This window comes from Momordica charantia (assembly GCF_013281855.1).
Source record: "Momordica charantia cultivar OHB3-1 chromosome 6 unlocalized genomic scaffold, Mcharantia_2.0 BLBB01000006.1, whole genome shotgun sequence".
NCBI classification, from domain to species: domain Eukaryota; kingdom Viridiplantae; phylum Streptophyta; class Magnoliopsida; order Cucurbitales; family Cucurbitaceae; genus Momordica; species Momordica charantia.
Genome location: NW_028275164.1, coordinates 30,945,310 through 30,957,213, shown reverse-complemented (window position 1 = coordinate 30,957,213; position 11,904 = coordinate 30,945,310). Strand labels below are relative to the sequence as shown.

Genomic DNA, 11,904 nt, shown 5'->3' with positions numbered 1-11,904 from the left:
AAAGTCACGTGGCATAACGACAAACCAAACTCCGGAGACTGGGTCGTGGGCCACCTCATTTCATTTCTTGTTTCATGAATAGTAATAAGATTGTTAGTGAATTGACCCGTCTCATATATTCTTGAACTCAAAATAAAAATAAATAAATAAATACAGTTGTAAGATTCAATTATATTCGTATTTCTTTTATTTTTATTATTATTTCTTTTTGAATATTCCATTCATTTTTTAAATTATTAGTCTCAAAATATGAGCGGTGGTGGTGTGGTTGTAAGACAACAGGGATAAAGATACGGGCAAATTTAGGTTTGAGAGTGTCGAGACCATTACATAAATGGTAGGTTAAGAACATGTATTTCTAAATAGGGCAAAAATAAAATATACAAATCATTCTTTTAAGTTATAGTGGTAGTTACAATTGTGTCTTGTTAAATTTTAATGATAAAAATTAAATCTTCAAACTTTCATGTGAAAAAAAAAAAAATACTGAGGATTAATGCTTCCATAAAATTTTGGAAAAATCCAAACTTATAATGAATTTAAATGGATAAGGGTCGTGCTCTCTTACGAATTTGAGAAGAGTCCTTGACAAAAAGTATGTTTTAGGTTGATAAAGCTCAGGTAAATCCAAACGTTTTATGTATCAATTTGAATTAATTCTCTACATATAAAATTAAACGGAGAGTGAATAAGAACTTAACATCATATCAAAAGACATTAAAAAAAGATAAATAGTTTGTTGGAAAAGGGTATTAAATACAACGAATCCTTATGTATCTCAACAATAGAATGATATTATCCAATTTTAGACGTGACATTGCTTTTGATTTCACTCAAAAATAAGTTCATACTAATGGACATAATTGAAAAAAAAGGACTCGTCGTATTTTAAGTGAATCAACAATACGATCAGAGTCTTAAGAAAGGGGCTCGCATCTAGGGTGCCACAATGGAGGAGATTGATTTCCACCCTAATAAACCAATCACATACCTGATTAATGACTAATACAAACTGATATAACTAAAAATTTATGGTTTTTCTTTGAATAGAGAAGATGTGGAAGAGAAAGGAAAGAACAGAGGAGGAAGAAACCCAAAGCAAAGTCTCATAAAATATTTCGTCCTATTCGTTTAAAGCTTTTGCTGATGGAAACACATCAATCATAGAGAGATCGAAGCAAGCTTTTGCAACAACAATGTCCTTTAGTTATAAGATTATATTACAGCTTGGGAAAGGAAATATTGTATTATAGACAAGACAAATAGGGTAAGTTGAAAAGTTTTTCACCAACGACAAAAAGTTGAATAATTTTCGGGCTTGTCCCAATTTTTTGCCAGAAAGAATTTATGTGGTAGTCAATCTTTTAAATAGGTGGAATGGTCTAAGAATTTTTGTAAACGAGATTTTTAATATTGTTGTTGGAAAATGTCCTAATCTCAATTTTATGAAAATTTCGATGAAAACATCCGATAAAAATCAAGTTATAGCGTCATCAGCAACATGAGGCAAGTGACTCTCTTTTCTTTATCAGGTCAAGAAGGGTGAATATCAAACCCTTTATTGTAAAGGGACAATTTTGATAATGAGATAGCAAAATATAAAGCATTTTTGACAATTTCCTAGGTAAAGAAAATATTAACAGGCCTTCCAACATGAAAAGAAATAATAACAATAAAATAGCTGTGGTGATTGTGACTTCAAATTCAAGAATAATAATATATTGAGGACAAAGATATTTTTAAATTTTGTTCTTGATCTTATTCAATATCTTTGATAAAAAAGGACAATTTACCTTTTTAACGCATATACTCATTCAAACCATCCAACTCAGTTCATCTGCCTCAAAATCAAACTAGAAGCAAACAAAGAAATTATTAGAGTAACAATATTTACGTACATAGCTGGGAATTCCTATTTATTTTTTTATGTGATATATTTTTATTCATTTAACAGATAAATATTTTTTTCAAATTTGAAAGGAAGAATTGATTGAATAGTGTTGTTATACCCATTTACTGTGGATGAATAGAGAGAGAAAAAAAGACTATATTTTATCTCCTTCAGACACTGGTGAACTATATTTTTTTAGAGATATCAATCAAGCTCTTTTTTCATCATGCTGCTAAGAACACAGGCACTGGAAATAAAGCCATTGAGACGAGCTGCTCATGGCCAAGAAGAAAGAAATTTCCTCGGCAGAATACTCTTGTGAAAAAAGAAAGTAATTTATAATTTCCAAACACGCTAGAAGAGTTATGAATACAAAATAGTTATTTTTAAATTTATCTAGAAGTTTGTAAATGAATATGTAAATAAAATGCTTTAGAAGGTATCTAAGAATATATATGTTCTAAACACCTATAAACAGAGGTGTTCCCTCGCAAAAATTAAGCAAAGTACCAAAGTACAATATATAAGAGAGTTCAATTCCATATTTGTCTCATCATTCTAAATTCTCTTCTACTTTCTTTCATTGTCTCCAATGCTTCGACAGGACTGCACATCGATAGACTTCCTCGGCATTTAGAAAATTGAGAACGAGAATCAGTGAATTTAGCGGCAACTCTATAATGAAATTTTCAAATGCCTAGTCAAAATTCCATTATAAGAAATTTGAGCTTTCGCGACATACAAAATCCTCGCTAAATATTTCATCACCATAAGGGTATTTTCGACGTTTTTCTTCCGTTGATATGGTCTTCAACAGATCACGTCTGTTGGGTTTGTAAAGTGAGTACAAACAAAGTTCCACATTGGTTAGAAAGGGATTGATCCATGGTATATATAAGAGAGGAAATATTATCTTTATTGATATGAAACCTTTTGAGTGAAACTAAAAGCAATGCCATGAGGGTTATGCAATTTTTTTTTTATTACAATCGCTGCTGGTTACCTATACATTCAAATTTAAATCAAACCTCATAAACACACATTCAAAACTATTATTAAATAAAAAGTGATTTTACAACGGTTATCCAAAAGTTTCGAAAGAAGAGCAGGCAGTTCACCACCAAATTTTTTTAGTGAAAATTAGATGAAACTTATATTTCGTGGATAAACATACCTTATCGTGACAAAATTTAATTCGATGCAAAAAATTTCGTCGACCGAAAGAAAAATTCTTGTAGTGTTCGGTTCCTTTTATACTTATTCCTTTTTTTTTTTTTAGTTTATTTGAATACAAACTATTAACACTATACAATAAATAACTTGCCCACACACTTTATTCAATGATAAAAAGGTTTGAGGACAAAATATTATCCTTATTCTCATTAAAGGTTGAAAAGGACAAGATTGTTCACATGTAAGGAGTCAATTATTTTTTAAATATAAATAGATCTAATTTATACAAAACTAACAATTCTATCATATTAATAATAGAGAGTAAATAACTTGCACACTTTATTCAATGATAAAGTCAATATAAATAGATCGCTATACAAAACAGTTTACATTAAACTAACAACTGTATTAAGCCAACTAATTAATTAAGCTAACTAACTATCTTATACAAACTAACTTCACTTTAAACTATAGATCGAAAAACTCCCTCTTCCAAATGTTTGTTGTCAAACCCAATGTTATTAATAAATATAAAATGGATTTTATTGAGCTATTTAAAGTTCTATTAATAATAAAAATTTATTTGTTTACCCACTTAAAAGTAAAATATAAATTTTTATCTATCCCCGTCTTAGACGGATCTCATCTTTTTCAATATATTCTCAACATTCATCCATTTATATTATCCATCGATGACGTAAATTTTTTTTTCCGATTTTCTTTTTCTCTCTAGATTATGAAATAATTTTAATAATAATGTATATAATGCTTATAAAGAATTAGTAAAATAATTAACAATATTTGAAAGAAGATTTTCAAAATTAAAATGAATTAATTTGGAGTTGAAGTCAAACTGTCTGGGTTCAAGCCCCCTCGAGCATCCCGTATTGGAGTCTTCTTTGTTACATAATTTTTTACTTACTATATTTATGTGATATATTCAAATTCTAATTTTCTAAAATAAAATTTTTCTTCAGCACTTTTAATTGGTGCTGTCACCCTACCTATTTGAATTAACAGAATTATTTTTAATTTGTACATATATATTTTTTTATATATATTACTGAAAAGGCCTTATTTTCCAAATCTCCTTTTTGTGCAAAATGGAGAAAGATGGGCCGTAGTGGCATCGTGAGTTGAGAATTACACGGCCCACTCCCGTGCTTGCAGTGGACCTTACAAGCCCATGGTTGATCACCCTTTTGCATTCTCGTGTTTAATTAATTATTTATTTTAAATTTATTTTTTAAAATTCCATTTAAACAATGAAAAAATGCAATGTATTTCATATTATAAAATTAATTAAAAAATAATCTTCAATCCACTTTATGTTACTAGTGTATTACCACGTGCAATGCACGTGCAATACATAAACATTTTTTTATGTATTGACTTCTATAATTGTTTTTTTTTTCAACAATAAGAACAGGAGCTTGTAATTATCTATATTTTAAACAAATATTCTAAATAAAATTGCTCAAAAAAGAAACATTCCAAATAAAAAAAGTACATTGAACAATAAAAAGACATTAGTAACAAACAGAAAAATCCAAATCCTAAACTAAATAAAATTGCTAAAAAAAAAGAAACATTCCAAATAAAAAACACACTAATTAGAAAAATAACAATAGTAACAAAAAAAAAATCCAAATACTTACTATACACTCATCTTTTAGAGTAAATATGTTCATTCTTAAAGATTGTTTGACATATACTATTATTCAACTTTGTAAAATTGTGGAATGGTAATGTCACAAACCTAGTATTCGAGATATGTACATTCAACATATGCCTCCCTTGCAACTTGATGAATATGTCACAAATATCTTGGGATGTTTTCATGATTGAATCATCTTTCAGAGATCTTTGAAGTAACTAAGAATAAAAAAGTATTGAAACTTGTGAAAAACATGTAGAAGAAAGCCTATTTTTATAGTAGTAGAGGATAAAAAGTTACAAAAGCCTTTCAAATTCTAAAACTCTTGAAATTCTAGTATGAATTTTAATTAAAGAAAAAATTAATTTTATGTTGTTGGAAAACTTTTTGCATTCTAACCTTTTATATTCCATGCATTTATAGTATGGATAATTAATAATTAATAATTAATTTAATATTTGTAATAATATTTAGTAAAGGGCAAACGTGTCCAAAAATGTTTTTCCTACCTCCTACCTTTTTAATATAATATAGATTATAGAGAATGAAAAATTAATGATATAAACTAAATTTTAAGAAGTAAATTTGGACATAACTAAATATATAAAATACCTATTATCATTTTCAAGGTCGGTAGTTCTTTTGGATCTTAGTAATTATTGAATTAAGAAATTGCGAAATTGATATCCTCCATCCAAATTAAAAATTTAAAAGTATAATTTACTTTTTTTGTGAACCATTTAACTGATTCTATTTACTTTCATTATTTCGGCCTGGATTTTACTCTAATTTCGCTGACATTTTATTTCAAAAAAAGAAAAAAAAATTCGCTGACATTCAATTAATTTTATACATTGTTAAAATTTTAAAGTTTCAAGTAACTATCGCTTCTGAAGGCCATTTGATAATTTATTTTTTTGCCTCTCGTTTTTTGTTTTTTATTTTTCTTTTCCTCCTTTTCAATCAAGAAAAGTGGAAGGGTGTTTATTAACTGATTTTTGTTTTTTAATCTTTCTTTTTTTATTAAAAAGATAAACATTCAAAATTTTGGTTATCCTTTTTTCTCTGAAATTTTAAATTAAAAGAATTAAAATTTATATAAAAATTAACTTTTCAGATTAAATATTAAAATTTTTTATAATATATTTATCATGTATTTTATAAGACAAAAATTAATAAAATAATATTTTTCTATGCTACGAAAAAATTAGAAATAAGAACAAGAAACAAAAAAAAAAACTTTATTGTGTTGTTTTTTAAGTCAGAAACAAGAAAAATGAACCATTATCATACATATTTCTCAAAAATTGAAAATAAAATATAAAAAAAATGAGAAACTAGAATATTTTCAAACTAACTCCAATTTTTCCTTTTTCTTTTTTAGTCGATCAATATAGGGGTGGAAGATCCAACAACTTTCATAGATATCTTTTCTACCGACTATACTCAAATTAACTTCCTAACTAATCAAGTTTCTTCATTTTCATTGTTGAATGGATGTTATGCGACTAAATATAGACACATGCTTTCTAGTTCACAAAGTGACTAACTTCTTTTTTACGTATGTCCCGATATATTAAGAAAAAATATAACGTTTTTGGCTTACTTTATGGATTTTTTTCTTTTTCTAATACCATGCTCGCTAATATAATTAATGAGTTAGGATTTTATCCTTGGTTTAAGCTTATTAAGATTGATCCATCAATTAACAAAAATCATGTTTGAATTATTTGAAATAAAGATCCATCAATTAAGTCAAATCGAGTTTTTGTCTCTCGCCATGTGCTTTTCTTTGAAGAGATCTTTCCCTACAAAACTTTACACCATACTGATTTTTTACTTTCAAGCGATACTTTTCCTAATTTTCTCTCATCTTTTTCCAAGAGATCTACTACTCATTCGGAAATATCTACACCGGTCTCACCTAAGGCGGCATCTCGAGTCTCTTCTACACAGGTATGTAGATCATTTTCTCCCCCTTTTCTTTTTCGCCCTAACAACATTATGGCACCATCCCAAACCACTGCCACCGCATCACCATCCTCTCACCACCATGAACCCGATCCAAATATACCCCCCTTACCTATTTCTGATACAATTCTCTCATCATCTAACGCCCATCCAAATACTATTGTTACAACACCATCAACTCACCAAATAGAAGACACCAGTCTTCAAGCAACCAACCCTCTTGTGTCTCAATCCACTAATTGCGATACTTCTCCCTCTGCTTCACTACCCACAACTACCATACCTTTCCCTTCAGACCCACCACATCGTATGTTGACTCGAGCCCAAAATAATATCTTTAAACCAAAGAAACCTTTCTCCTTATATACCACCATACCCACCGACTTTACCGACACCGAACCTACGTCCTTTACTCAAGCCAATAAATCCTCTCATTGGCGTGATGCCATGAAAGCCGAATTTCTTGCCCTTCAACAAAATAATACTTGGTCCCTTGTACCACCCTCCCCCACACAAAATATTATTGGTTGTAAATGGGTTTACAGGATTAAACGGAATCCAGATGGATCTATTGCTCGTTACAAAGCCCGTCTTGTAGCTAAAGGATTTCATCAGCGACCTGGCATTGATTTTCATGAGACCTTTAGCCCGGTTGTCAAACCAGCGACCATTCGCATCATTTTGACAATTGCTGTTGCCCGTGGTTGGAGTCTAAAGCAGCTAGATGTCAACAATGCCTTCTTACAGGGTACGTTATCTGACTGTGTATTCATGCAACAATCTCAAGGATTTATTGATTTAAAAAATTCCTCTTACGTATGCAAGCTCAATAAAGCTATTTATGGACTTCGTCAAGCACCTAGGGCATGGTACAACGAACTTCAGTCTTTTCTCATTGATTATGGATTTCTCAACTCAAGGAGTGATACTTCCTTATTTATATATACTACTGGGAACTCTGTCATGTATCTTCTTGTGTATGTAGATGATATCATTCTCACAGGCAATGATTCAACAACAATGAGCTCTTTCACTTCAAAGCTCTCCGCTCGGTTCTCTCTCAAGGATCTAGGAAATCTCTCATACTTCTTAGGGATTGAAACACATAGAACCTCTGCAGGTTTGTTTTTATCTCAAAAGAAATATATCTCTGATCTCCTTCAGCGTACTAATATGGCAGCAGCTAAAGAAGTTAGCACTCCTTTATCTACCTCTGTGACCCTTAAACTCAATGATGGATCCTCTAGTCATGATGCCACCGAATATCGTCAAGTCCTTGGATCTCTTCAATATCTTACGCTCACACGTCCAGACATTTGCTTTGCCATCAATAAACTGGCACAGTTTATGCATAAGCCCACCACCAACCATTGGTCTGCAGTTAAACGAGTGCTTCGCTATCTGAAAGGTACCTCAAATTATGGTGTCTTTCTCTCTGCTAGATCTCCTTTACTTCTACATGCATTTGCTGATGCTGATTGGGCTGGGAACGCCAACACTCGTCACTCAACCTCTGCTTACGTTGTGTTTCTTGGCTCAAATCCAATTAGCTGGAGCTCAAGGAAACAATCAACCATTGCTCGTTCATCTACAGAAGCGGAATACCGTGCTATTGCCACAGCCACGGCCGAAGTAAATTGGATCACTCATCTTTTACAGGAACTTCATATAACTTCCTCATTCATACCTTCCATCTACTGCGACAACATTAGTGCCACTTATGTCTGCTCCAATCCTGTGTTCCACTCACGTATGAAACACGTGGCTATTGATTTTCACTTTGTTCGTGATCAAGTTGCTCGAAAGACCCTTCGAATTTCTCATGTCCACACAAGCGATCAACTTGCCGACTCACTCACCAAACCACTAGCCAAATGTCCATTTACAATTCATCGATCCAAGCTAAGCGTCCTTCCAGGTCCCTTACGCTTGCGGGGGCATGATAAAGAGTGATTGTTGGAGATTTGTATAGCTGTATATTTATGCAATCAATTTGTATTTATTGATATAATCATTCCCTTTTGTAACAGATTACATTCTATTTACTCCAGACTATATCAATGGGGTTTCCTTATAGGTCATAGTCAACCCATTGCTATATATGTAACCTTTTGTTAATTCAATAAACAATTCAAGTTTTCTTTGCAAACTAGGTTACATTTTACAGGTGAAACCTGCAAGCACGTTTGAACCCAAAATTTGAGTCTATTATTCACCAATATAATAAAATACTTCAATTTCTCTGTCTCACAATTCATTCTCCACTCCCAATCTTCCACGTCTCTCAATCTTCCAATTTATTTATATTTATACCATAAATAATAGTATATAAAGTTAGAAACACCCACAAATTCTTCTAAATTCTGTACCAAACATACCAATAATAAAAATATACTTTTTTTTTTTGGCTAATTTATCAAGTACACGATCGATGTTCGTGAGGGTCACGAAGGAGCAGTTTCCTTGGGTTGTTATTTGGAGTATTTATAAGCCCTAAGATCTCCAAGTCAATGGCCAAGAAGAAGAAGAAGAAGAATCGGCAGTACACAACTAAATTGGCCTGAGATTTTCAAATAATGGCTTCTTTCTCAGGCTCATGGCTCTTCAACTTCTTGCTGGTTGCATTCATTTTCGCGGTCGTTAGCGGATCAGCGGTGGCCGTGTTCCAGCCAAGCCCGTGGAAGCTCGCTCACGCCACCTTCTATGGCGATGAAACTGCCTCCGAGACCATGGGTATGGAATGAATGATTGGGTTAAATTCTTATTTTGATTTTTGACATTTTTACCATTTTTATTTATTTTGATTCGTGCACTTTCAAAATATATATTTATAATATTTTAGTGGTAAAGTTAAAAGATTTAGTGGTGGATCTAGTAATAGGTACCGAATCGGCAAACAAAAGTAGTTTGATACCAATAAAACTTGGTAATATGTCTACTTGTAATCTAAATGATAAAGTTTGGTCTCTCTTTTTTTAAATACAAAACTAAAATAGATATTTTAGAGGTTAAAACTCATTTTTAATCCACGTACTTTTATTGAAGTAACGATATAATCCTTAACTTTAGTTTGTGACAATTTAGTCCATATATTCTCAAACTTGTAATAATTTAATCTCTTATAAACTTTAGTATATAACAATTTAATTAGTATTTTTAGTTTAAAATTAGTAACGATTTAATTCCTATAATGAAAAATGTTGCTAAGATTTTGAATGAAATTTGTTATATATGTAAGTCATCATGTAGGTCAATAAAATGATGAGTGAGCTTATAAATCACAAAGTTACATAATAAAATTCAATACTTAATTTTAACGAGATTCTTTAGAGTACAACTAAATTGTTACCGATTTGAAACTACTTCCGACCGTAAATGTTTTTTAGAATTTGGATTGAAAATAGGTCAAAATTGATTTTCAAAGCAACTTCTTCAACACGCTAAAGATGAAACTTTTTCTTTTGGTTTTTGGCAGGTGGGGCTTGTGGATATGGAAATTTGTTTGTGAATGGCTACGGAACAGACACAGCCGCGTTGAGCTCTACACTTTTCAACAATGGCTACGCTTGCGGGACTTGCTTTCAGATCAAATGCGTGCAGTCGAAGGCGTGCTACGCAAACTTCGCGTTCACCACTGTGACAGCCACCAACCTCTGCCCGCCGAACTGGTCGCAGGACTCCAACGCGGGCGGCTGGTGCAACCCACCAAGGGTTCACTTCGACATGGCCAAGCCCGCCTTCATGAAGATCGCCGAGTGGAAAGCTGGGATTGTCCCCGTCCAATACCGCAGGTACACAAACATTACCATCACAGCATGGAAAAAAACATTCTAAAGACCCGTTTGGTAACGTTTCCGTTTCTTATTTCCCGTTTCTTGCAGGGTGCCGTGTGTGAGAAAAGGAGGAGTTCGGTTCAGCCTGCAAGGAAACGGGTACTGGCTATTGGTGTACGTGATGAACGTGGGAGGAGGGGGCGATGTGTATTCAATGGCTGTGAAAGGAAGCAAAACGGGATGGATAAACATGAGCCATAACTGGGGAGCTTCGTATCAAGCTTTTGCCTCTTTGGGTGGCCAATGCCTTTCTTTCAAGATCACTTCATTCACAACTAAAGAGACCATTACTCTGTGGAATGTCATTCCTTCCAATTGGCAAGTTGGGTTGTCCTATAATTCCAATTTCAACTTCCATTGACTTCTTCTATTATTCCTCATATTTTCTCTTCCTTTTTGATTATTTGTTTGTTTAATTATCACCTCAACTTTCTACAAACGCTATGTGAAAGGTGGAAGGGACCTAAATATATTTGTTTTCGTGTCATTTCCAAATTGCTGGATAGTTGTTTAATTTTGAGATGTGTAATCTAAATAGCATATTGAGATGTTTTAGTTTTGATTCATTTCTCATGCTTTTGGTTTGTGGAAATTTACTCGCGTTAAGTAAATATTTCATGGGTAACATTTAGTAATAATAAGTCTAGTTAGTTGTAATCTTCTCGTGGTAAATAAAATGTAAGAACATATAAATGATACATGGTAAAAAATGTTATGCAAAATCAAAGTCCAAAAATGTAACATGTATCTTACCAATGGTGTGATATACTAATACAAAGAGGGTGTATTTAGTGATATATTTTTAGATTAGAAATAGCAATGATATACTTTATATTAGTTAACCATCTGGGGTTTGGCGGATTGGTCGAAAAGGACCAAAGAAATTCAAAATGAATTTTTTTAATACCACATGTGCGATGGAAGATCAAACTCACAATTTATTGATTGGAAATATATGTCAATATACTGTTGAGCTATAATCACTTTCGTAAATTTAAAATAAATTTAGAGATAATAAGTTCAAACTCCATATATATGAACCACCTATACCAAGCTAGGATTTAATATCCTACGTATTTATTCGACAATCAAATGTAGTAGGATTGAGCGGTTGTCATGTGATATTAGTCGATGGACGCACGTAAGTTTCAAATTTATTTTTAATTTCCTATGTTGAAATAAATCATCATAATTAATTTTAAAGATACATGACCGACTTAAATTTCGTAGTTGATTTAAACATAATACTTTTGCTAAAATAAATTTTATAATTTTGATTAATGTAAAAATGTTTAACTTATAATCAATAGTATAAACATTCTTTTGATAGAAGTTAAATTATATTTTCTTATAACAAAATTCTAAAAAATCAAACTTCC

At 31.8% G+C, this 11,904-nt stretch overlaps 1 protein-coding gene across 1 annotated transcript; it reads left to right on the top strand.

Moving 5' to 3' along the window:
- Positions 1 to 9,215: 9,215 nt before the first annotated feature.
- On the top strand, positions 9,216 to 11,117 carry LOC111026009 (expansin-A7-like). Its single transcript, XM_022303972.2, has 3 exons — positions 9,216 to 9,425; positions 10,168 to 10,483; positions 10,574 to 11,117. Exons 1-3 carry the CDS (start codon positions 9,269 to 9,271, stop codon positions 10,884 to 10,886), a joined length of 786 nt encoding a protein of 261 aa, XP_022159664.1. The 5' UTR covers positions 9,216 to 9,268; the 3' UTR covers positions 10,887 to 11,117.
- Positions 11,118 to 11,904: the final 787 nt, after the last annotated feature.